This window comes from Oncorhynchus mykiss, chromosome 24 (genome assembly GCF_013265735.2).
Source record: "Oncorhynchus mykiss isolate Arlee chromosome 24, USDA_OmykA_1.1, whole genome shotgun sequence".
NCBI lineage: Eukaryota > Metazoa > Chordata > Actinopteri > Salmoniformes > Salmonidae > Oncorhynchus > Oncorhynchus mykiss.
Window position 1 is genome coordinate 9,533,065 of NC_048588.1, and position 26,868 is coordinate 9,559,932.

The 26,868-nt window shown below is 42.9% G+C and overlaps 2 protein-coding genes across 2 annotated transcripts; both read right to left on the minus strand.

Moving 5' to 3' along the window:
* Window positions 1–537: 537 nt before the first annotated feature.
* Window positions 538–3,402, minus strand: cbln18 (cerebellin 18). The gene is made up of 5 exons (XM_021581792.2): window positions 2,627–3,402; window positions 1,854–1,959; window positions 1,483–1,662; window positions 1,244–1,375; window positions 538–1,110 (listed from the first exon to the last, which is right to left on the minus strand). The coding sequence occupies exons 2-5, from the start codon at window positions 1,954–1,956 to the stop codon at window positions 806–808; spliced, it is 720 nt and encodes a 239-aa protein (XP_021437467.1). The 5' UTR covers window positions 1,957–1,959; window positions 2,627–3,402; the 3' UTR covers window positions 538–805.
* An 8,338-nt stretch (window positions 3,403–11,740) lies between these two features.
* Window positions 11,741–13,008, minus strand: cbln20 (cerebellin 20). Its single transcript, XM_021581793.2, has 4 exons — window positions 13,002–13,008; window positions 12,680–12,775; window positions 12,412–12,552; window positions 11,741–12,261 (listed from the first exon to the last, which is right to left on the minus strand). Exons 1-4 carry the CDS (start codon window positions 13,006–13,008, stop codon window positions 11,834–11,836), a joined length of 672 nt encoding a protein of 223 aa, XP_021437468.1. The 3' UTR covers window positions 11,741–11,833.
* Between the last annotated feature and the right edge of the window lie 13,860 nt (window positions 13,009–26,868).

A 26,868-nucleotide genomic window follows, 5' to 3' on the forward strand; every position in this document is an offset into this window, starting at 1 on the left:
GCCTTTATGAAACAGGTTTCCCATTCATACATTTAAAAAAATAATTGACTTGCGTTTACAAATTAGAATTTTGAAGACAAAGACCAAAAGTACAATGGGCATTGATTGCAGTGTGATAAATCAACAGCAAATTCAGGATAGGCTTATTTCATTTCCAAACGGTGATCCGTATGTAGACGTACAATTCCCAATTTTTCTGCAATTATTCTATTAAATCGCATTACTTTTCCAGTCTGAAATGCACATTTAAACATGCCATGATATTACAGACATTGCCTGACTTGTGGGAACCCTGTTTAAATTAAAAATAATAATGCTATCTACAACAAAATACAAGCCATTGTTAATACGACGTAGGTTAGCTAGCCTAAGAGTCATTATCATCCACTTGTATGCCTATTTGGTCGTACGTACCATTATTATTCATTAACTCAGCATTCATTTAGAGATACATTCATTTAGAGGCTATGAAACCACACTTGTGGAGGACCATTAAAAAAACTATAAACAGCACAAGATGACACATGTCCTGCTTCATGTAACGAATCAGCTTTTATTTTGTTCAAAGCAATACTATTTCACAGGCAGACTGTCTAAATTTAACTGTACATGGAATATCATTGGTTACAATTGTGCACAAACACACACACACACAATACACACACTTGGAACGTCATGTGTGTGTGAGTGCCATATCAGTATGTCTTTGTGCATGCATGTATGTGCTTGTGTGCATTCATGCATGTACGTGTGTTTTCACATTTGTTTGTGCATGTGTGTGTTCATGTGTGTGTAACTCTGTCCTCTACTCCTGTGTGAAGGGGTAGACCAGGTATCCGCTGAACCTGTTGTACTCCTTGGTGTTGCCACACAGACTCCTGCCGGAGAGCAGCTCCACGTACACCTGGTCGCCCTGGCGCAGAGACACCAGCACAGAATGGGTGGCGCTGTCCTCCGTGTCCTCCCGGTTGTCCTCCCACACAGAGGCCACCACCTCGTTGTTCTTTATCAGCTGCACCTTGTGGTAAAGACGCTCGCCATCCAAGCCCACGTTGGAGTAGGCCGTGAAGGAGAAGGAGTAGAGGCCGGCGCGGGGGGCGGTGAAGGTACCTGGATAGAGGACATACACAGGGAGATGGAGTGTGAATGGGTGAGTGTGTGTATGTGTGTTTTATTTTGTGTTATGTTATTTATCCAGTAAGTATGTGGGGAAATGATGCGACAACGCAGTGTGGCGTCCTACCCAGAGCGTCATTGTATCCGTTACCCTGGTTGAGAGAGATGGCGTAGTAGCGGATTGGCACGTTGCTAGTGAAGGGGCCGAAGCAGTCGCTTCGAGATCTCATTGCCGCGGTGAACGCAATCTTATTGTTGCCTGAGTCACAGAACGAGGGAAGGAGAACAGAAGAAGTTAGAAGCCTGGGACTTGAACATTAGGGATTTGACTTAATCAAACTAGGAAACAGATGTATTTTCCAGTACCTGTGACTTCCTTGATGTCGTTGTCCAATCGGGTGAGCTGCTCCCACATGTCCACCATGCGCATGAAGGTGTGGTCCTCCAGCATACTCATCTCATTGGCCACACAGCAGCAGCCCCGCTGGCTGTTGAAAGCACACTCACAGTCCCACTTCCCACAGGGCAGGACCCCAGTCCAGCCCACTGGGGACAGTGGGGAGGATAGGGGAGAACGGTGGAAGGGGGGGGGTAGAGGAGGCAGAGAGTAGGGGTCAAAAGTTGTCAAAGCAGGACCAATAGTTTGACATGACATTTGATTGTTAAGATATGTTTGGGGTGGATAACATACAAAAAGAAAAGAGAAAAAACTGAGGCTTCATGAGGTTTTCTGTTACCCGCTGCATCTCGCATCAGCTCTAAAGTCCCCACGGCCTTCACACTGGCACAGAGGCACAGCAACCCCCACAGGCACAGAGCGGACACTGCAACAAACTTCATTATCTGTAATACATAGATAGTTACTGTTGGTCCCACAGCATGCCTTCAAATTACAATGAAAAGAGACTTGAAAATGTTTATTAACATTGCATGGCCATGCTCTCTGCTGAGAACCAGCTGTATGAAACATACTGTATTTGTCGTTCACGCACTGGTCATGATGACTAACAGTCACAGTCTACTCAACCCATTCGGGACTCTGAAGTTTTTGTTTGTTTGTTTGAGCATGTCTCGTCAAGATGGTGCTCTAAAGTTACATCAACCTCCTTCATTTCCTTACTGGTTTAGTCAACTGCAAAATAGTTGATATTCATAGGTCATTCCACCATCTTTGATGAAAACACGTTAAACAATAGTTGACCTCAGTACCCAGATTTTATTTTCTGCGTATGAAGCATTTTGCTAAAGCACCCTACACCCATTCTAAAACTTTTTTTCACCTACAGTTCTCTTCCCATCGTATTGGTTTTAAACATGTCAAATCAAATATGATCAACAGTGTCTTCTTGCTTATCCAAAGCTGTCACTCATCCAAATGGACAATATAGAACTTCAGTATCATTAGCGTATTGCTTTACGTATATTCCATAATCATTGCATAGCTCCTAACTCACCAGACCTGAGAGCCTCCAGACAGTCTGAGGGTAAAGGGAGGAAAGGCAGTACTTACTGTATCGCTGTAAGAAGCCCACGTCTTGTTACCTTGTTCTTACAGTAGGTGAGCAGACTTGGGAATCCTCCTAAGACTATGTAGGAGCTTAATGCAGGCGGGGTGGTGCTGCCGTGCTATTGGTTCCCTGTCTGAGGTCCCACCCTTCCGCAGATGGATGAGAAAAGCTCCACGGCCATTCCATGTACACAAACCCCAACCCCAAAAATGCAGGCTGAAGTAGGGTTCCTAACGGAGGGCACCTAGAACACATTCAATAGTCTCCCATTGTGACAAGTTAAAGACAATGCCATGTCAGTGTTTCTTCCTTGGGTGTGAATGAGAGGTCCTGTAAGAAGCCAGCTCATCTTTGCCGTTGTGTGAAAATGGTAGGTTTTTAAAAGGACACCGGTGTCTGGTTTCCCTAAAACTCCCAGTGGACACAGTGTTTCGTGCTACTATTGAATAGATTGTTATCGAGGATTTTGAATGGCGTTTCCCAAATATACGTGGGTTTATTGCTGTCTCATTGAGAGGCATTATCAGTGGATCAGGAGACCCAGATATAGTGTCACCTGGTTCTCACACCTGGGTGTGGGCGGAGGTGGTGGAGAGAGTTTCTGTTCTCCACTTATTGTTGACCATCATATACAGTATTGATTGTTGTTTTGTCAGCTTTGCTGACTGTCACATGTCCCCTGTTGAGCGACCCGGTTCTTCAGATGCTATCCATTTCCTTTGAGGCGAATCAGAGAATGGAGGTCAAAGTATTGTGATGGTTTATGTCATTAGATAACATCATCCAACTGTGACCCTAGGCAGAGAATTAACAGGGAGGTCATAGAGTCTATTTTACAGTAGTGCTGCTGCTGCTGATGATTACCATTTACCTTTTTTTTAATGCACATACATATAGTACAGGTTTATATAAATGTTGCATTGTATGTCTGTATGCAGAATTGGGTAGGTTACTTTCTAAATGTAATCCGTTACAGTTACTAGATGCCTGTCCAAAATTGTAATCAGTAACGTAACTTTTGGATTACCCAAGCTCAGTAACGTAATCTGATTACGTTACGTTACTTTTAGATGACTTTCCCCTTAAGAGGCATTAGAAGATAGAAGACAAAAATGTGTGTTACTAATTGAACGACATCTATAGCAGGATAAATCAATGTTAAAGTTTACATAGCTGGCCATATATGGATGTTACATTTTACTTTATGGGTTGGTTATGTAGGCTTCTTCTAACCCATTACTTTCTACTACATATAATAATACAATTTAAATTATATCTTTACATTAAAAACCAAAGTCTATCAGAATTTCAGTCATTCCAATGAATGTTATACCCCTTGATCTTCAAGAATAGGACTTAGAAATATCGAAGTATAGATTAGGCTAATTGTTTTATCGGAGCATAACCCCAAATCTGAAGACTTATTAGCCAGCCCTAATTTTTATTTAACCATGCAAGTCAGTTAAGAACAAATTCTTATTTACAATGACTGCCTAGGAACAGTGGGGTAACTGCTTTGTTCAGGGGCAGAACGACAGATTTTTTACCTTGGCAGCTCGGAGATTCAATCTAGCAAATTTGTGGAGTGGTTGAAAAACGAGTTTAATGACTCCAATCTAAGTGTATGTAAACTTCTAACTTCAACTGTGTGTGTGTGTGTGTATATATATATATATATATATATACACACACACACATATACATACATACAGTTGAAGTTAGAAGTTTACAAACACTTAGGTTGGAGTCATTAAAACTCGTTTTTCAACCACTCCACAAATTTCTTGTAAACAAACTATAGTTTTGGCAAGTCGATTAGGACATCTGCTTTGTGCATGCCACAAGTAATTTTTCCAACAATTGTTTACAGACAGATTATTTCACTTATAACTCACTGTATCACAATGCCAGTGGGTCAGAAGTTTACATACACTACGTTGACTGTGCCTTTAAACAGCTTGGAAAATTCCAGAAAATGACGTCATACCTTTAGAAGCTTCTGATAGGCTAATTGACATAATTTGAGTCAATCGGAGGTGTACCTGTGGATGTATTTCAAGACCTACCTTCAAACTCAGTGCCTCTTTGCTTGACATCATAGGAAAATCAAAAGAAATCAGCCAAGACCTCAGAAAAAAATTGTAGACCTCCGCAAGTCTGGTTCATCCTTGGGAGCAATTTCCAAATGACTGATGGTACCACATTCATCTGTACAAACAATAGTACGCAAGTATGAACACCATGGGACCACACAGCCGTCATACCGCTCAGGAAGGAGACGCGTTCTGCCTCCTAGAGATGAACGTACTTTGGTGTGAAAAGCGCAAATCAATCCCAGAACAACAGCAAAGGACCTTGTGAAGATGCTGGAGGAAACAGGTACAAAAGTATCTATATCCACAGTAAAACGAGTCCAATATCGACATAACCTGAAAGGCCGCTCAGCAAGGAAGAAGCCACTGCTCCAAAACTGCCTTAAAAAAGCCAGACTATGGTTTGCAACTGCACACGGGGACAAATATCGTACTTTTTGATGAAATGTCCTCTGGTCTGATGAAACAAAAATAGAACTGTTTGGCCACAATGACCATCGTTATGAAGCTTGTGGAAGGCTTCCCAAAACGTTTGACCCAAGTTAAACAATTTAAAGGCAATGCTACCAAATACTAATTGAGTGTATGTAAACTTCTGACCCACTGGGAATGTGATGAAAGAAATAAAAGCTGAAATAAATCATTCTCTCTAATATTATTCTGACATTTCACATTCTTAAAATAAAGTGGTGATCCTAACTGACCTAAGACAGGACATTTTACTACAATTAAATGTCAGGAATTGTGACAAGCTGAGTGTAAATGTGTTTGGCTAAGGTGTATGTAAACTTCTGACTTCAACTGTGTGTATATATATATATATATATATATATATATAAAGTCCAAAAATGGATGTAGCAACTACAGAATGTCCCTTTAAGTCTATCAAAAGTGTGCAAGTTTGAGCATGTGTCCATTAGGCCTATGGATTTTTTTTATCAGCATGAATTAGATTGAGCAATAAAAGCCCCAGTTTTATTCCATAGGCTTGGATCCGCACTATGCAGCTGTTGCAAGCGCATTTTCACAGGCTGTCCATTGGTTTCAAAAACAATGATTGATAGGCAGCTTAAACTTCTTGAACTAAACCATTATTGTGTTCAAAAACAGAGATTTGTGAACAGCCATCCACAACAACCACAATCTGTGAGGCGCAAATAGCTAAATAAAAGAGCAGCATGGTGATTCACATCAACGCGCTATGTTGATATCAATAATAAGTGATATCCTGAAGGACAACATCTGCGTTACTGCGTTTACAATATAAAAATAAAGCTTTCCTTTCTGTAAGATCTCCCAAACCCCGAGCATTCAGACTAACGATATTGAGCGAGTTGAAAACGAAATACTGCATAAAAAAAAAAGAAAGAACACAAACTAGATAACAGAAGTAATAATGTGAACAATAAAACAAACACTGAACCTTGAGAGGATTACTCCGACGGAAAACTACGCTCAGCTGAGGTAGTGGTGGTTAACGGTATAACACATCTATTTTTTTTCTCCTTTTTTTTGTTGGCAAGTGTTCATAAATTGTACTTCGCACTGTACATTAACTCGTGGCAGTACATTAAATGTACTATTGGCATTACTCACAGTTCCAGTATGATTCATGTCAACAATTACCCAGTAATCATTCTTCCTTCGTTAAACGCGTGTGGGCCCTTGAACCCAGCCTTCTTTCCCTCTTGTCGTGCCTTCTGTATAAGCAGCCACAGTTTCTCCCTGGCAGTCTGATCCTGCGGTATCAGAGCCTTCTTTGATGCGGAGCTTCTTCTCGTCCAGAAACTTGTTCCCCTTGGCCATTTTCCACAAGTATTTCAATTTTTTAAGCGCAAGATGACATTGCGAGAGTACATCAGATCTTTGTCGATGTACCACGTCGATCTCTTTTGAAGAGACAAAGACCAGGTCGCCCATGCCCTTAATGCTATCACTTCATTCTCTATTGCCTCAGGATTAAAACGGAATGTTTCTAAATGTGAAATATTTTGTTCATATGACTCTGATGATAAAGAAATAGAAAATATTCCTGGAAAGGACTGTATTAAATATTTAGGAATACATCACTTAGTCAGACAACACATTAATTTCTCTCCTAAAATTAAGAAAACCCTAAATATATTTAATACTTGGCTACAAAGAGATCTTTCTATACTTGGGAAAGTACTTCTGTCCAGAGCAGAGGGACTGTCTCGCTTTGTGTACCCCTCATTATCTTTATTTGTAAATCCCTCTACCTGTAAAGAGATCAACAAGACCTTTGACTTCATCTGGAAAAATAAGTCAGTCCTCTCAAATAAAAGAGCTGAAGGAGGTCTGGAAGTGTTGGATTTTGTTGACATAAATAACATTTTCAAGATCAACTTGTTGGAAATATGTTTGATCAATACTGATGCAATATGGCATTTCATTCCAAATCATTTGTTTAATAAGTTGGGAGGTCTTACATTTTCACCAACAAGTTTTAATGTCCTGGAAAATGTTTTCTGCACATTTTTCCCCCACATGAAGCTATTCTGTGGAATAATTCAGACATAACTGTAAGGAATAAGTCATTGTTCTCTCCCAGCTGGCATGAGAGGAATATTGACTTTGTTCTTGATGTTTTTGACAACAGGGGTAATATTCTTACATATAAACAATTTACAACATTGAATGAGTTTCCAATACCTTTCAGAGAGTTTATTTCTGTGATCAAAGCCCAGTGGTCTAACTACTCTAATGAAATCTCATCTTAGCTTAGGTAATAATCACAAAGTTTATCTAGAACTCAGATTGGAAGGCATGGGCTTACTTGAGAAATCTTGTTATAATAAATATATAAGACAAATTCTTCATTCACAGAACCAATTTACGCCTAGAGGAACATGTTTATTTTTTTTTTACCTTTATTTAACTAGGCAAGTCAGTTAAGAACAAATTCTTATTTTCAACGACGGCCTAGGAACAGTGGGTTAACTGCCTGTTCAGGGGCAGAACGACAGATCTTTAACATGTCAGCTCGGGGATTCGATCTTGCAACCTTTCGGTTACTAGTCCAACGCTCTAACCTGCCGTCCCTATTCCGGACATTGTCTCTAAAAAAAAGTTTGGTTAAGGCCTTACAAATAGTGTAAACCAAACTAATTTAAGGAAGTGCACTTTAAAATTCTACGTAAGATATATATCCATGTAAATTCTATATTGTCCAAATTTGTAGCTATTGATGATGTCTGCGTTTTCTGTGAAAAAGAAGATAATCTGATTCACTTGTTCTTTGAATGTAAATTTGTGTCAGAATTTGGGGAAAATACTTATTTAGCTTTTTGAACACTACCCATGTTTTTTACATGAAGGATATAATATGTGAATACAATTGCATTAGAATTGTTTATTTTTTAAATTATTTTATTGATATTTTTGTATGTTTTAGTATTTTTTTGTTAATACTTTTTGTCTTGTATTGTTAGACATGTTTGATGTAACAATGTAAGTTGTTGATTTTTGTATTATGAATAAAAATTTATTTCAAATGAATAAAAAAAAAAAAGTGTGATATCCGTATCGCCGTAGACTACTCCACTGCTCTTATCCTTACCTCCAAACGTTATTCAAATTGGTTAATCTTTGGATGCCGACAGCAGTCGTACCATTGGAAGTCATAGCTTGGACTGTAGCCTACAAAAGCCTATTCCTGCTCTTTTCTCTCGATCCATCAAATGCATTTGGTGTGTCATCATAGTGGTCTCTGATGTGTGGTCAGACTCGCTCAGGTAGAACAAACTTAAACTTGCGCCTTTTTTCAATGCTGATTTGAATGTCATTGAGTTTTTTTCTCGCAAACATTCTTTCCGAATTTAAAAGTAATCCTCGAAGTAATCATCTCGTTTTTCAAAAGTATCTGTAATCTGATGACAAAATTTTAGCTGGTAATGTAACAGGTTACAGTTTTTTTTGTAATCCCTTACATACTCCCCAACCCTGTCTGTACGTTGAATGTGTATGCTATATGATATATACATAATAGTTGGAGTCTCGAGAACTGGTTGTGCTACATACTGTATGTAGCTAGTTCATAGCATTTACGTAATGTGCTGCTGAATGTGACATAAGGAAAGCTGTGAAGATATTCACATGTCAGAGGCACACCAATATTGTTGAGCCAAATACACATTGTGTTGTACTTGTTCACCTCTATAGTTCAGATTCATGCAAATTATATTCTAGTCCATAACAGACTCCTCATTGGATTTTCAGTCACATTATCTCTGATTCACTGAGGTCATTGAGGTTAAATCTGTCAAGTGTGGAGTTTGATGGCAATAGAGATAGATACAGCATTTGTATTTATTATGGATCCTCTCTTTCTAGGGTCCAGCAAAATTAAAGCAGTTATAACCGGTTTGTATAACTTTAAAAACCTTACAATACAGTTCACAACACATTAAGTGTGTGCCCTCAGGCCACTACTCTACTACCACATTTATACAACACAAAATGCATGTGGACGTGTGTATAGTAAGTAGTGGTGGAAAAAGTACCCAATTGTCATACTTGAGTAAAAGTAAAGAGACCTTAATAGAAAATGTGAAAGTCACCCAGTAAAATGCTACTTGATTTAAAGTCTAAAATTATTTAGTTTAAAATATACTTAAGTATCAAAAGTAAAAGTACAAGTATAAATCATTTCAAATTACTTATATTAAGCACACCAGACAGCACTTTTTAAAATATTTTTTTTACGGATAGCCAGACTACAACATCATTTACAAACCTAGCATTTGTTTTAAGTGAGTCCTCCAGATCAGAGGCAGTAGGGATAACCAAGGATGTTCTCTTGATAAGTACGTGAATTGGACCATTTTCCTGTCCTGCTAAACATTCAAAATGTAACGAGTACTTTTGGGTGTCAGGGAAAATTTATGGAGTAAAAAGTACATTATTTTCTTTAGGAATGTAGTGAAGTAAAAGTAAAAGTTGTAAAAAATATAGATAGTAAAGTAAAGTACAGACACCACAAAAACGACTTAAGTAGTAGTTTAAAGTATTTTTACTTTAAGTACTTTACACCACTGTTAGTATGTTAGCATGTGTGTGTGTGTGTGTCTTCAAAGTCCCCACAATCCCATAAGGTGTATTTCTATCTGTTTTTTTTAGATCTGATTCTACTGCTTGCATCAGTTACCTGATGCAGAATAGAGTTCCATGTAGTCATGGCTCTATGTACTGTAGTACCGTGTGCCTCCCATAGTCTGTTCTGGACTTGGGGACTGTGAAGGGACCTCTGGTGGCATGTCTTGTGGGGTATGCATGGGTGTCTGAGCTGTGTGCTCGTAGTTTAAACAGACAGCTCCGTGCATTCAACATGTCAATACAACTCACAAATACAAGTAGTGATTGAAGTCAATCTCTCCTCTACTTTGAGCCAGGAGATATTGACATGCATATTATTAATATTACCTCTCCGTGTACACTTAAGGGCCAGCTGTTCTGAGCCATTTGTAATTTTCCTAAGTCCCTCTTTGTGGCACCTGACCACAGTATTAATGCTTATGGCTAAACTTTACTGCTCTGTATACCCCTAGCCTGTACATCCCTGACAACGTGTTGAGCATAGCTGTATGGTACGGAGGTCAGATAATAACAAACATTTGAAAAATATTATCAGATTACATAAAGTGGTGTCAAATGAATCCATTTCACTCAAGAGGACAATGTATTCTTTTGTGTGAACATTTGGTCTTGATGTTAATTCTTAGAGATACAAAGGTGAGTTGAGGTGAGTTGAGTTTGTCATTTTCAAAAAAATCTAAAATGATCCCCAAATCGCAGACATGCTTTTAGCCCCACTTCCTCTTCTCCTCCGTGTCTTAAATGTAAAACTGATACAGGCACACTAACACATTGTTTATGGTCATGTATCAAAATACAAAGATACATACTGGTCTAGTGTTCTGCAAGAAATTGAAAAGATCCTAGGGGTTGATCTAGAATTGGACCCAGTTTCTTTACTGTTAGGTCTCCCTAGTAGGCGTGTTACGTCTGTGGGTAAGAGGAGCCTTTACAACATCCTTACCTTCGCAGCGAGGAAAAACATCCTTTTACAGTGGATTAGTGAGATTGGCATAAGATACTATTTGAATGGGTGCCTCTGGAATATCTGACATGTACATTGCATCCTAAAACAGACCAGTTCTACAAAGTATGGGAACCTTATCTAAATTACCTAGAACCTGAGGTATCAGCTATTATGCTGCAAGGATTCTCTTAAAATGGTGGGGATCTATGTATTTCAGAACTACACTGTGCGTTCCATGTGTGGAACCTAATTTCTTGGTTTAAACTGAGCTTTTTTGTTTAATTTCTGTTTGTAAGTTTGTTTAAAATGTATGTATTGAGAGACGCAATGATGAGGATGGGGTGAGAGAAGCACCGAGCGGGAAGAGGAAAATGGTGTACGTATGTATGGGTGTGTATATATGTATATATATATATATACGTAGGTATGTGTAAGTGAGTGCTGTTTTTTTGTTGCTTTGTCTCTGTTGTTGTATCTCTTAATATGGGTGAAAATTGTGAAATTCAAATAAAAAAATACTGTTACAAAAAAAAATCTAAAATGCTCATTTGGCATTCATCTTCCTTGTGCAGAGGCTGTACTTCTACCTCACTCATCCCAGTACATTAAACGTTTATCTCTGTTTGTGGACCCTTAGGATCATTAAGTAATGTTAGTATTAGTATGAATACAGTAGTACAACAACACAGAGAGAGATAAAATAACACAGACCAAGTACTTGTTGTATAATCATGGTTTATTTTCAAAAAAAAATCTAACACACGCAAACAGCTTTTTTCCCGTCACTGTATACATCACCAGTTAACTTGATTGGGTAAGAAGTTGTTGCCAATAGTTGTTGGGGGGGGGGGGGGGGGGGGGGGCTAGTTCTGGTCCTAGAAAGATGAATGGGGTTCTGATTGACATTCACTGGAGGAGCTGGCCTCTGATCAAACACTCATCACAGAGCCTCAAGACCAGCTCCAAGTTCCCTTCCAGAAGCAGGACTGGGCAAAGGAGTTAAAGACAGGGCGAAGGTGGTGGGGTGTGGTAACCTCAGCAGCCTCAGCTTAGACTTAGTCGGTGGCGTAGAGCAGGAAGCCAGAAAAGGTGTTGTAGTGGCTCTGTTCGTCGCACAGGAAGCATCCGATGGGCAGTGTGACGGACAACTTGTCCCCGGCCTGCAGCTGGATGGCCATCACCGTGGTGGTGCTGTCCTCTTGGTCCTGCTGGTTCTGCTCACTGCAGCCCGCCACCTGGCGCCCGTTCACCATCAGGTTGGCGCACGCGGCCAGGTTGGCGCCGGGAGCGCCCGAGTCGCTGTACACGGTCAGGGCCAGGCTGTAGACACCGGAGCGGGGCACAGTGAAGATGCCGGTGCGGTTGTTGTAGCCCTCGCCTAGGTTGACGAAGATGTACTGGTAGACAACGGTCTTAGCTTCACGGAAAGGGCCCTCGCAACGGCGTGTGTTGGTCAGGGCCACGGAGAAGGCACTGCGGCTAGCTGCAGATGGAAAGAGAGAGAGAAGGATAGAGAAATGAATATACAATGGGACAAAATAACAGCAAGCCATTTGGTTTCCAGTCAAAATGTAACACATTGGCCGGTGTTGATGTGGTAATGGAGATAGTGGTTGAGGTCAGATGGTCTCACCGCGGACATTGTTGACCACAGCCTTTGCCTTCTCCAGGCCCTTCTGCAGCTCGTTCAGACTCATGTTGAAAAATTGCTCCATCCTCCACATCTGCTTCTGCATCAGGCAGCAGCCGCAGGAGGCCTGGTCCGCCAGACACACTGTGTGGACACAGACACACAGACAGACACACAGGACAAAGGATCAGACAGTGGTTCTCAACACTCCTCGCTGTTTGCCATCCTCAGTGTGTTTAGTGTCTCCCTTCCTACTCTCTCTATCCCTTACAGTTCTCTGTTTTGGGGTCCTTTGTTGTCTCTCCAGGGCTATTCCAGCTGTATTCATTGGCCAGAGCGGCCCCCAACAAGCACAGCAGTACGATAGCTGTAGGAGAGAGCAGAGTAAAAGCACACAGTTACACCACAGTATGCACTCTTCCATACACTGTACACACACCTGCAGCGTCACACACCATCGTAGGACAGGAGTTGTGCACCCCCTTGGCTACTCTAGACCAAAAGCTTAACTCATCTGTCCTCATTCAACCACTCTGGAGCCTACATCTGCAGTTATGCTTCCCTGTCATATAGGAAACCATAGAGACGCCCACCTCTCATTTTGCAGCTTGGAGATGGCAGTCGATGTTCACACAGTCGGATGGGATGGATAGACTGTCACCAGGAGAGGAGCTCTGCCTATAAACCCTGAGTAAATGCCACCTCCCACTGTCTGTCCTCTGTGGGATGGGCAGTGGCAGGCTTTGTGTCCTGCATATGTGGGACAGGTATTGTCTGTCACCCGGACCACGGAGTTCCCATTGAACTGCAATGACACTTTACCTGTGTTGTCAGGTGTCAGGCAGCTTCCACCTGCTCATTGTGTATGTTAATGGATGATGAAGAGTGTCAGGTAGTCGGCAGGGGACCTTTTCCTGATGCAACGGGCGAGAGGTGAAAAACGGTGAACTCATTCCCAGCATAGCATGTTGGGAGGGGAGCGCAGAAGGCATGGGGAGTAGATTGTCAGGGTGTTTGATTCAAGTGAACTATCTATACAGACCTCTTCGAGTGTCCAAACTTTTGACTGGTACTGTATATATGCCCCCCCCACCTCTAAAACAAATGTTGCGCCCCTGGATTTATATAACATATCGTCTTATTCAGGAAACTCATTTGTGTTCAAATGAAAATGGCCCTGATCTAATTTCAAACAGAAGATAAGTTTCTACTGGTATTTTGAAAACAATTCGAAATTCACTTCAAGCAACTTTGTTTATGCAATTTTTTATTTATTTTAATCAATCATGCATTTAAATATCATTCTTACAAGCCAAAAGGGCACATGACAATAGGACAGCAGCTAAGATATGGCTGGAACAAGCTATCAGAAAATCAGCACCTAATACTGGAACTTTCCTATCAGTTGTATAAACTAGTCCAGTTGACAGAGTCACAAATGCCCCAATCCCTGACTAGAAGCGGAATCCGGGATAGAGGGGGCCAGTAAAGTCTGTCTGGAGGGAATGGATGAGATGGGCCTGGTTGTTGGAGATCCTGTAGAAGGCCAGTACTCCTTCATGTTGGTCCAGGTACACCCCCAGCCTGCGAGCCTTGGTTGTGCCTAGCTGGGTCTCCTTCCCAGCATGCCACATTGAGAAGGCCGTCCCAGACCAGTTCAGGCTCCAAGAGTGCTCGTTGTAGCCCAGCCTGCTGCTGTCGTCAGCCTCCTTTCTGTCCAGGTCTCTGTAGGCCACGCCAATAGTGATCTGAGTGACAAATAATAAAAACTAAGTCAAATACTCAAAGCCAAAATAGTGAATACTAGTCAATTCATGACAGATTCAAATCAAGGGCATCTCTCAAGTACATAACATACGTTGACGCGATCTTAATGATGAGGGAGCAAACCATAGAAATATAATTATATTAAGTGTGTACCAGTGAAGGCTGCCGGGGGAAGGACGGCTCCTAATAATGGCTGGAATGGAGCCAATGGAATGATATCAAATACACGTTTGATACCATTCCATCAACTCCATTCCAGCCATTATTAGGAGCCGTCCTTCCCTCAGTAGCAGCCTCCTCTGGTGTGTACCCATGAGTGTTCCAGTCAAATGTGGTCGTAGCCTGAGAAGCTTTGTCCCTTCTAGTAATTCTATGGCAGTAATAACCCACCTTCTGGCCCATCCACTCTGTCTCCCAGTAATAGGGGCTTCCAGCCAGGGGCTCCCTGCACAGTATCAGTCTCCAGTAGATGAAACGTTCGGGGTGCTCCGGCTGGTTCTGCCTTCAGAGTGGCTTCAGTGTTGGGGTCAAATGTCAGATTAAAGCGAACTACATGGAGAAAGACAGGAAAGATTGGTGATGCTATTGTCATCCTTTGTAGTCCACACTCACTTGTTTGGTCAAGCGTCCAATTGTCTGAAGACGCTTCAATGCTGCTTATGACTACATTTCTATAACTCTTGAAAAGGGTGAGAAGCAGTGAAAGGGCTACTCACATGAGCATTTCTTTTCTGGTTTTCAGCTCTGGGTTTGCCAAACCAACAGTGAACACCTGGTTCACTAAAAGTTGTGAGAGAAAATAAACAATTCTTATTTGGATTATAATGCCAACTTTGGAACTACACTGAAGAAACCTAAGACAGCTGTTCATATATTTACCTTGAGGTCCAGTTGTAGGTAATGGAGGTTGAGGTAGAAAGTGTGTTGATGTCACCTCATTCACTAAAGAAAAGCAATAGAGGTGAGAAAATAAGAAAGCTGTTTTTACAGCTAGTCACAGCGCAAATCAATCGTAAATCGTGGAGTTGAGTTTAATCAGCTAGGTAGAGGTGAAGGGTTTGATGTTATTTCACATACTAAAATGCAATGGGGGAAGGATCTTTAGTCTGTTAAAGGTTGATGTACTTGATCATCTCATACAAATACTGAATTAAACATTTACCTGTGTTGAGTTGAGGGTTTGATTGCACTTCGGATGCTACAGAGATTAATGAGAAAAAAAGATTAACATTCTGATAGAAAATGGCAGCTGCAACTTAGTTTTTTCATTTTCATTTAACATGTCTTGTAGATGCTTACCTGCATTTTGTGAAGCCACCTGATTGTTGTTAGTAGATGCTCCGTTCCCTGCAGCTTGACCATTGAACAATTGAGACGGACTAAGACTGGCATCATTCACTACAAGCAAGAAAATAGTCTCAGTAATATTAATAACCATATATACTGCTTAACCATTGAGCATTCTCAACAGAACCAGCAACATCAGAAGGGAAAATAGTAAAACAGGTCCTAATCTCCCTGTATACATTTTAGGACATTGAAAATGCCCATGGACTCACCAGTTCTGAAGATCTTGGCCATGCTGGATTTACACAGATCCTGTAGTCCATCTCTTAGCTCTCCCATCACAGTTTGAATCTCAGACACAAGGGCCTCCTCATCCAGCACTAACCCCTCTCTGCCCCCATTATGTGTGAGGAGCTCCAGGGTGAAGATATTCTGTAGAGGATGATAGATGAAGACAATAACGCCTAGTGGTGAGGATGGTCATCTCAATCCCCTTATCTTTTTTCCTTGTACCTTTAAGAAGCAGATGTGGTCCTGCATGCTGGCCAGTCGGCTGAGTTCCTGGTCTTCATGACCTCCTCCTATTTGGCAGAACACGCAGAATCTGTTCTATAAGTTAAGATAGGGTTGGTTCCGGCATGTGTCTGGCACCGTCTCCTATGAACTATGCTTATGTAACATGTCTGTAACCAGCATATAAGGGAACTAAACGGGACTGCCCCGTTAGAGCTCCTCATCGATATGTGTACTTGGTGCATTGAGTTTGTTGGAACCCCTCTGACAATAAACGATGATTAATTTAAGATTGACTTCGGGTGTCCCTGTGTAAGAATTTCCACAACACACTGAAAACAAATTATGTAACCACAACATATTTTACATTTATGAGGGGTTTCCTTACTTTGTGGAGCTGGGGCAGTTAGTGGGAACTCCTTGAGCTCCTTCTCCATCTCTTGGATCCTCCTCGGTGTCTCGGCCTGCATTGGAACTAGCTCCCTCTGTACAAAGGGACACAGTATACAGAAACACAGGATTCTCTCAGGCACCCAGTATTTAATAAATTCAAATAAAGCTGCTATATTCAAATAAAATTGTTGTGGCAACAGACAAAACAACAGTCAGTTCTTTACCCATCTCTCCTTCCACTCCCCTTATGGCTTAACCACACGGTGGCCCTTGTGTCCATCACGACAACACTGGTCACACAAACACTCCTTATCATCATGGCAGTAGAGATCTAGGGGCCGCTGGTGTTGAGGGCAAAGCCTAGGGCTGATGACGGGCAGACGAGCTTCTCCATGGCCTCCACTAGCACTGTGCTCTTGGCCAGAGAGGGTCGTGGGATGAAGACCTGCCTACACAGGGGGCAGCTAAACTGACCCTTGGCCTCATTCTGGTCCCAGTGCCTCTGGATGCAGGACAGGCAGTAGGTATGACCACAGGGCAGCGTGGCAGGTTACGTAGCGTCTACAGACAGACAGAGCACACAAAATCCTCCTCAGGCCATGCGGCAGCAGCCATGGAGCTGGGAAATGTAGGTCCTGGAGATTGTGGTCAACTTTGTAAGTAAGACTGACAATGCTTCCGAAATGTCATAGCATGCTGGTTAAAACCTAAATGGGCTGGCCTTGGGCGAGGCAGGAAAAACAGGTAAGACCAGTGAGGAGTTTCCAAAACATTCTGACTGATGTCACAGTCACATGGATGAGGCAGAAGCACTGTAGTTGCAGGCTGTCAGTGGTCTAGATTTTTAAATCATCTCAAAGTGGTAGACCGACAGGTTTTTCACCTTCTCCAAGAAGGAAACACATTTTCACCTTTTGTGGATATAAATAGCCTAGTTATTGTTAAAAATACACACACACTGTGTGTCCACAATAATAAGGCTGTACCTCACAATGTTTAACAATACAATGGCTATACTGTGTAAACTGATGGTCCATGTAAAAGGACACATGACCCCCAACATGTGAAGTTAATAGGAGCATGCTAAATTTGGTGTAAAATGAAAACTAAGAGTCAATATTCTTGAAAAATTAAGGCACATATACTGTACACTTTAACCCCCCCCCCCCCCCCCCTCCCCATTTTCACATTGGTGCTCATGGGTCCTTTTACATGGAAATGACCAGCAGCTTACACACCATTTCTGCCATATCCATTGTATTGTTTATCATTGTCGATACAACCACATTTTTCACCTTCTCTGTGGATATAAAAAGCATAGTTATTGTACAAATAAAATAAAAAACACTGTCCACAGTAATGTGGTTGTGTCAACAATACAATGGATACAGAAATGGCTATACTGTGTAAGCTGCTGGTCATTTCCATGTAAAAAGGACTCATGAGCACCAAATGTCAAATTTGGTGTCAAATGAAAGGTAAGAGTCCATCTTCTTGAGAAATGAAGGCATATGTACACATTACACTCCAGCAGCTACAATTTCTCCATCCACAATTCAACTGTGGGAACATGGCGGCTGTCACCAGGCAACAGAAAGAGCTGGCCACTACTATATAAGAGATTGTTTGTGAGGAGATCACCTCTGCCCTCGACTTACAATTAAAACACCCACTTTTCAAGATGGTTGGCAAGCATGTATTTTTTTCTGATCAGTGTTCGTAGCTGAAAAGCTTTTCATCTGGCTGTGAACACATTGGACAATAGTGCAATATTAAGGAGACAAAAACAGGTCTGCTGAAACATTTGAGGCCTACCTGGGCACCCTACTCTGCACTGGGGCATTATCTGAGCAGACACCTGCCTACTGCTGCTTTTATCCTTCCACTTGACATTGTGCCTTGGATGCTTCTGGACTACTGCGAAACTTGAACTCCACTTGGTTTAGCCTACTTTTTTTTTACTCTCCCGCGGCCACCGTGTAGCGCTTGCCTCCCTCCCGGCTTCCAATGGTAACTACAGCCCCTCCGAGGTGCTTCTCTCCTGGCTATCATACTGGAAACACAGTCTCCGTTACATTGCTGTTTTGATGGGCCACAGCATTTAATCACATTGAGTCACCGCTCTCTCCTCGCTGTTATTATGATGGCGAGTTTTGTGCCTTGATTGTGTTCATTGTGGGTCCTAGTGCTGGCTGTTTTCTAGTCTGTGGTTGGGTTCTGATATGCTGCCTATAACTGTGGTGATCCTATAAACTGATTCAAATCTAACTGACCATCACACTGTGTGGATTGACTTTTAATGGAATCCTCGCCAACCTACAGTATATACACACAAAAGTATGTAGACACCACTTCAAATTAGTGGATTTGGGTATTTCAGACACACCAGTTGCTGACAGGTTTATAAAATCGAGCACACAACCATGCAATTTCCATAGACAAACATTGGCAATAGAATGGCCTTACTGAAGAGCTCAACAACTTTCAATGGAACACCTTCATAGGATGCCACCAAGTCAGTTCGTCATATTTCTGCCTGCTGGAGCTGCCCCGGTCAACTGGAAGTGCTGTTAAGTGGAAAAAGCTGTGAAGTGGTAGGCCACACAAGCTCACAGGACAGGGACCGCCAAGTGCTGAAGTGCGTAGAGTATAAAATTCCTCTGTCCTTGGTTACAACACTCACTACCAAGTTCCAAAATGCCTTGAAGAAACGTCAGCAAAATAACTGTCGGAAGCTTCATGAAAAGGGTTTCAATGTCCAAGCAGCCGCACACAAGCCTAAGAACACCATGCGCAATGCCAAGCATCGGCTGGAATGGTGTAAATCTCGCCACCATTGGACTCTGGCGCAGTGGAAACGCGTTCTCTGGAATGATGAATCACGCTTCAAAACCTGGAAGTCGGGAGGAAAAATATGGGTTTGGCGGATGCCAGGAGAACGCTACCTGCCCGAATGCATACAGTCTCTTGACAACAAGGTAGACAAAATAAGAGCAAGGGTTGCCTTCCAGAGAGACATCAGAGATTGTAACATTCTCTGCTTTACGGAAACATGGCTCTCTCGGGATGTCGGAATCGGTTCAGCCACCGGGCTTCTTCATGCATCACGCCAACAGAGATAAACACCTCTCTGGGAAGAAGGGCGGGGGTGTATGCTTCATGATTAACAACTCGTGGTGTAATCATAACAACATAGTCCTTCTGCTCACCCAACCTAGAATTCCTTCCAATCAAATTAAATGTTATTTGTCACATACACATGGTTAGCAGATGTTAATGCAAGTGTAGCGTAATGCTTGTGCTTCTAGTTCCGACCATGCAGTAATATCTAACAAGTAATCTTACCTAACAATTTCACAACAACTACCTTATACACACACACACACACAAGTGTAAAGGAATGAATAAGAATATGTACATAAAAATATATGAATGATCGATAGCCGAATGGCATAGGAAAGATGCAGTAGATGGTATAGAGTACAGTATATACATATGATATGAGTAATGTAGGATATGTAAAGATTATATAAAGTGGCATTGTTTAAAGTTGCTAGTGATACATTTATTACATCATTTTTCCATTATTAAAGTCGCTGGAGTTGAGTCAGTGTGTTGGCAGCAGCCACTCAATGTTAGTGATGGCTGTTTAACAGTCTGATGGCCTTGAGATGGAAGCTGTTTTTCAGTCTCTTGGTCCCCGCTTTGACCGGTACTGACCTCGCCTTCTGGATGATAGCGGGGTGAACAGGCAGTGGCTCGGGTGGTTGTTGTCCTTGTTGATCTTTATGGCCTTCCTGTGACATCGGGTGGTGTAGATGTCATGGAGGGCAGGTAGTTGTCCCCGGTGATGCGTTGTGCAGACCTCACTACCCTATGGAGAGCCTTACGGTTGTGGGCGGAGCAGTTGCCAGGACGTTCTCGATTGTGCATCTGTGAAAGTTTGAGTGTTTTTGGTGACAAGCCTAATTTCTTCAGCCTGCTGAGGTTGAAGAGGCGCTGCTGCGCCTTCTTCACCACACTGTCTGTGTGGGTGGACCATTTCAGTTTGTCCGTGATGTGTACGCCGAGGAACTTAAAACCTTCTACCTTCTCCACTACTGTCTCGTCGATGTGGATAGGGGATAGAGGGCTGCTCCCTCTGCTGTTTCCTGAAGTCTACAATCATCTCCTTTGTTTTGTTGACATTGAGTGAGGTTATTTTCCTGACACCACACTCTGAGGACCCTCACCCCCTCCCTGTAGGCAGTCTCGTCATTGTTGGTAATCAAGCCTACCACTGTAGTGTCGTCTGCAAACTTGATGATTGAGTTGGAGGCGTGCAATGGCCACGCAGTCATTGGTGAACAGGGAGTACAGCGTGTCTAGCGTGTCAGGTAGGGTGGAGGTGATATGGTTATTGACTAGTCTCTCAAAGCACTTCATGATGACGGAATTGAGTGCTACGGGGCGATAGACATTTAGCTCAGTTACCTTCGCTTTCTTGGGAACAGGAACAATGGTGGCCCTCTGGAAGCATGTGGGAACAGCAGACTGGGATAAGACCAGCCAAGCTGGTCTGCGCATGCTCTGAGGACACGGCTGGGGATGCCGTCTGGGCCGGCAGCCTTGCAAGGGTTAACACGTTTAAATGTTTTACTCACGTTGGCTGCAGTGAAGGAGAGCCCGTAAGTTTTGGTAGCGGGCCGTGTCAGTGGAACTGTGTTGTCCTCAAAGCGAGCAAAGAAGTTGTTTAGTTTGTCTGGGAGCAAGACATCGTGGTCCTTGACAGGGCGAGTTTTCCCTGCCACATACCTCTCGTGTCTGAGCCGTTGAATTACGACTCTACATTGTCTCTATACTGACGCTTAGCTTGTTTGATTGCCTTGCGGAGGGAATAGCTACACTGTGTATTCGGTCGCGTATTTGATATGCGCCTTGTTTTCAGTTTAGCCTTGTTAAAATCCCCAGCTACACTACATGCAGCCTTAGGATATATGGTTTTCGGTTTACATGGAGTCAAATGAAGTTCTTTCAGGGACGTTGATGTGTCTGCTTGGTGGGAGGATACACACGACTGATTATGATCGAAGAATTCTCTTGGTAGGTAATGCGGTCAACATTTTATTGTAAGGAATTCTAGGTCAGGTGAACAAAAGGACTTGAGTTCCTGTATGTTGTTATGATCACACCACGTCTCGTTACTGTATGTTGTATTGATCACACCACGTCTCGTTAATCATAAGGCATACACCCCCACCCTTCTTCTTACCAGAAATATGTTTGTTTCTGTCGGCGCGATGCGTGAAGAAGCCCGGTGGCTGTACCGACTCTGATGACGTATCCCGAGTGAGCCATGTTTCCGTGAAACAAAGAACGTTACAATCTCTGATGTCTCTCTAGAAGGCAACCTTTGCTCGGATTTCGTCTACCTCGTTGTCAAGAGACTGGACATCGGCGAGTAGTATGCTCGGGAGCGGTGCACAATGTGCCCGTTTACGGAGCCTGAACGGAAGACCGCTCCGTCTGCCCATTCTGTTGCGCTGTTGTTTTGGGTCGCCAGCTGGGATCCGATCCATTGTCCTGGGTGGTGGACCAAACAGAGGATCCACTTCGGGAAAGTCGTAATGTTGGTGAGTTGACGTTGCTCTTATATCCAATAGTTCCTCCCGACTGTATGTAATAAAACCTAAGATTTCCTGGGGTAACAATGTAAGAAATAACACATAAAAAAAACTAAATACTGCATAGTTTCCTAGGAACGCGAAGCGAGGCAGCCATCTGTCGGCGCCGGAGGTACATGCCGGCCATATTACCTCCCAAGAGAATTCTCGTCAGTTATTGTCACAGCTGTGCATACACCCCCTCAAGCAGACACCACGACGGCCCTCAAGGAACTTCACTGGACTCTAATGTAAACCATATATCCTGAGGCAGCATTTATTGTAGCTGGGGATTTTAACAAAGCAAATTTGAGAACCATGCTACCTAAATTCTATCAGCATATTGATTGCAGTACTCGCACTGGTAACACTCGATTACTGCTACTCTAACTTCTGCAACGCATACAAGGCACACCCTCGCCCTCCCTTCTGCAATTCCGACCACGACGCCATCTTGCTCCTACCGTCTTATAGGCAGAAACTCAAACAAGATGTTCCCGTGACTAGAACCATTCAATGCTGTTCTGACCAATCAGAATCCACGTTTCAAGATTGTTTCGATCACGTGGACTGGGAGATGTTCCGGTCAGCCTCATGAGAACAACATCGATCTATACGCCGACTCGGTGAGTGAGTTTATAAGGAAGTGCATTGCAGAGGTTGTAACCACCATGACTTTTAAAACCTACCCTAACCAGAAACTGTGGCTGGATGGCGGCATTCGCGCAAAACTGAAAGCGCGAACCACCGCATTTAACCATGGAAAGAGGTCTGGGAATATGGTTGAATATAAACAGTGTAGTTATTCCATCCGCAAAGCAATCAAACGAGCGGAATGTCGGTATAGGGACACAGTGGAGTCGCAATTCAACAGCTCAGACACGTGGCGTATGTGGCAGAGTCTACAGGAAATCACGGACTACAAAAAGAAAACCAGCCATGCCACGGACACCAACGTCATGCTTCCAGACAAACTAAACACCTTCTTCGCCCGCTTTGAAGATAATACAGTGCCAAAGTCACTGCCTTCTAACAAGGACTGGTCTCCCCACCCCCCCTTCCCTCTCCTCTCCCGTGGCTGACGTAAGACATTTAAATGTGTTAACCCTCGCAAGGCTGCTGGCCCAGACGGATGCCGCGTCCTCAGAGGATGCGCAGACCACCTGGCTGGTGTGTTTACGGACATATTAAATCGCTCCCTATCCCAGTCAGCTGTCCTCACATGCTACAAGATGGTCACCATTGTTCCTGCACCCAGGAAGGCAAAGCTAACTGAACTAAATGACTACCGCCCCGTAGAACTCACCGTCACCATGAAGTGCTTTGAGAGACAAGTCAAGGATCATATCACCTACAGCTTACCGGCCACCCTAGACCCACTTCAATTTACATACCACCCCAACAGGTCCACAGTCAATGCAACCACATTCACACTGCCCTATCCCATCTGGACAAGAGGAATACCCATGTAAGAATGCTGCTCATTGACTGCTGAGCTGAAGTCAACACCACAGTACCCTCCAAGCTGGAAGCCCTGGGTCTCAACCCTGCCCTGTGCAATTGGGTCATGGACTTTGACAGGCCGCATTCTGACAGGCCGCCCCCAAGTGGTAAAGGTAGGAAAAAACATGTCCACTTCGCTGACCCTCAACACTAGGGTCCACAAGGGTGCGTGCTCAGCCCCCTCCTGTATTCCCCGTTCCCCCATGACTGTGTGGCCATGCACGCCTCCAACAGACGACACAACAGTAGTGGGCTCAACTACCAACAACGACGAGACAGCCTACAGGGAGGAGGCGAGGATGGTGTCAGCAAAACTACCTCTCACTCAATGTCAACAAAACAAAGGAGATGATCGTGGGCTTCAGGAAATGGCAGAGGGAGCACCCCCCTATCCACATCAGAGGGACAGCAGTGGAGAAGGGGTGAAATGGTCCACCCACACAGACGGTGTGGTGAAGAAGGCACAACAGCACCTCTTCACCCTCAGGAGGCTAAAGACATTTGGCTTGTCATCTAAAACCTTGACAAACTTTCACAGATGCACAATCGAGAGCATCCTGTCGGGCTGCATCACAGCCTGGTACGGAAACTGCACCGCCCTCAACCGCAAGGCTCTCCAGAGGGTGGTGCAGTCTGCACAACGCATCACTGGGGGAAAACTACCTCCCCTCCATGACACATAGAGCACCTGATGTCACAGGAAGGCCGAGAAGTTCATCAAGGACAACAACCACCCGAGCCACTGCATTTTCACCCCGCTACCATCCAGAAGGTGAGGCCAGTACAGGTGCATCAAAACTGAGACCGAGACTGAAAAACAGCTATCTATCTCAAGGCCATCAGACTGCTGAACAGCAATCACTAACTCAGAGGTTGCTGCCTAGATTGAGTCCCAAATCACTGGCCACTTGAATAAAATAGATCACTAGTCACTTTAAACAATGGCACTTTAAATAATGTTTACATAACTTACATTACTCATTATGTATAGACTATTTTACACCATCCATTGCACCTTGTCTATGCCGCTCGGCAAATCGCTCATCCATATCTTTATATGTACATATTCACCCCTTTAGATTTGTGTGTATTAGGTAGTTGTTGGGGAATTGTTCGATTACTTGTTAGATATTACTGCATTGTCGGAACTTGAAGCACAAGCATTTTGCTACACTCGCATTACCATCTGCTAACCACGTGTATGTGACCAATACATTTTGATTTGAATACAAAAAGCTAAGCCTCATCACAAAGAGGAACTTTAAAAACTTCAGCTTACAAGCTTTTAATTGTTTTACTTGTTCTTCATTTTATCAAATCAAACTTTGTCACATGCGCTGAATACAAGTGTAGACCTTACTGGGAAATGCTTACTTACAAGCCCTTAACCAACAGTGCAGTTCAAGAAGAGTTAAGAAAGTAGTAAAGCAAAGTAGACTAAAGTAAAAAATAATAACAAAAAGTAACACAATAAGAATAACGAGGCTATATACAGGGGGCATCGATACCGAGCCAGTGTGCGGGGGTACAGGTTAGTTGAGGTCATTTGTACATGTAGGTAGGGGTGACGTGACAATGCATAGATAATAAACAGCAAGTAGCAGCAGTGTACAAAAGGGAGGGGGTGATGCAACCGGTGCAGCTGTAGAACCTTTTGAGGATCTGGGGACCCATGCCAAATCTTTTCGGTCTCCTGAAGGGGAAAAAGGGTTTGTCGTGCCTTCTTCACGACTGTCTTGGTATGTTTGGACCACGATAGTTCTTTGGTGATGTGGACACCAAGGAACTTGAAGCTCTCAACCTGCTCCACTACAGCCCCGTCGATGTTAATGGGGGCCTGTTCGGCCTGCCTTTTCTTGTAATCCACGATCAGCTCCTTTGTCTTGCTCATAGAGGGAGAGGTTGTTGTCTTGGCACCATACTGCCAGTTCTCAGACCTCCTCCCCATAGGTCATCTCATCGTTGATCAGGCCTACCACTGTGGTGTCGTCAGAAAACTTAATGATGGGTGTTGGAGTCGTGTTTGGCCACTCAGTTGTGGGTGAACAGGGAGTACAGGAGGGGACTAAGTACACATCCCTGAGGGGCCCCAGTGTTAACTTCTTAGGGCTAGGCACCTTTTTCTCAATTTCCACCTGAATGACGTGCCCAAAGTAAACTGCCTGTAGCTCATGGCCCTGAAGCCAAGTTTTGCATATAATTGGTACCATTGAAAAGAAAACTTTGAAGTTTGTAGAAATGTTAAAATAATGTAGGACAATATAACAATAGATATGATATGAGAAAATCCAAAGAAAAACCAACCAGGATTTTTTTTTTGAGAGAGAGACCATCCTCTTAGAATTGCAAGAGAAAGGTCATATTGTAAATTAGCCATAAGAATGGCATCCTTCCACAGGGTGTCAGCAGTCTGTGTTAAAGGTTTCAGGCTTGTAACTTTAAAAACGAATAAGAAATAACCGTTTTTGTAGGACACAGTACTGGAAATCCGTGTTTACGTGCGCCATGAAGAAATGCTAAAAAGAAATGTTAAAATCGGTTTCCTATTGAACATATTTCTTTCCAAAATAAATAGTATAGTTCGATTACATTTGAGGGTATCTGAGGAGTAAATAGAAACGTATTTTGACTTGTTGAAACAAAGTTTAGGGGTAGATTTTCGGATTCCTTTCTCTGCAAGTTGAACAAGTGGATTCCTCAAATCGATGTGCCAACAAACTTTTTCGGATATAAAGAAGGATTTTGTCTAACAAAACGACACTACATGTTATAGCTGGTACCCTTTGGATGACAGGAAGATTTTCAAAAACTAAGTGAATATTTAATCTTTATATGTGAATGTATGAAACCTGTGCCGGAGGAAAAATATTTTGATCTGGGGCGCCGTCCTCAAACAATTGCATGGCATGTTTTCGCTATAATAGCTACTGTAAATCGGACAGTGAAGTTAGATTTAAGAATTTAAGCTTTCAGCCGATATAAGATATGCACCTAAATGTTTAAAATTCATAATATTTATGATCATTTATTTTAATTATGCGCCCTCCAGTTTCACCGGAAGTTGTCTCGCTAGCAGGACCCAGATCCTTTAAGAATCACCATGACAGACGTGTTCTTGCCTACTCTTACCATTTGGAGGGCAGCCCGTCAGGAAGTCCAGGATCCAGTTGCAGAGGGAGGCGTTTAGTCCCAGAATCATTAGCTTAGTTATGAGCTTCGTGGGCACTATGGTGTTGAACGCTGAGCTGTAGTCAATGAACAGCATTCTCACATACGTGTTCCTTTTGTCCAGGTGAGAAAGGGCAGTGGAGTGCGATTGAGATTGCGTCATCTGTGGATCTGTTGGGGTATGCGA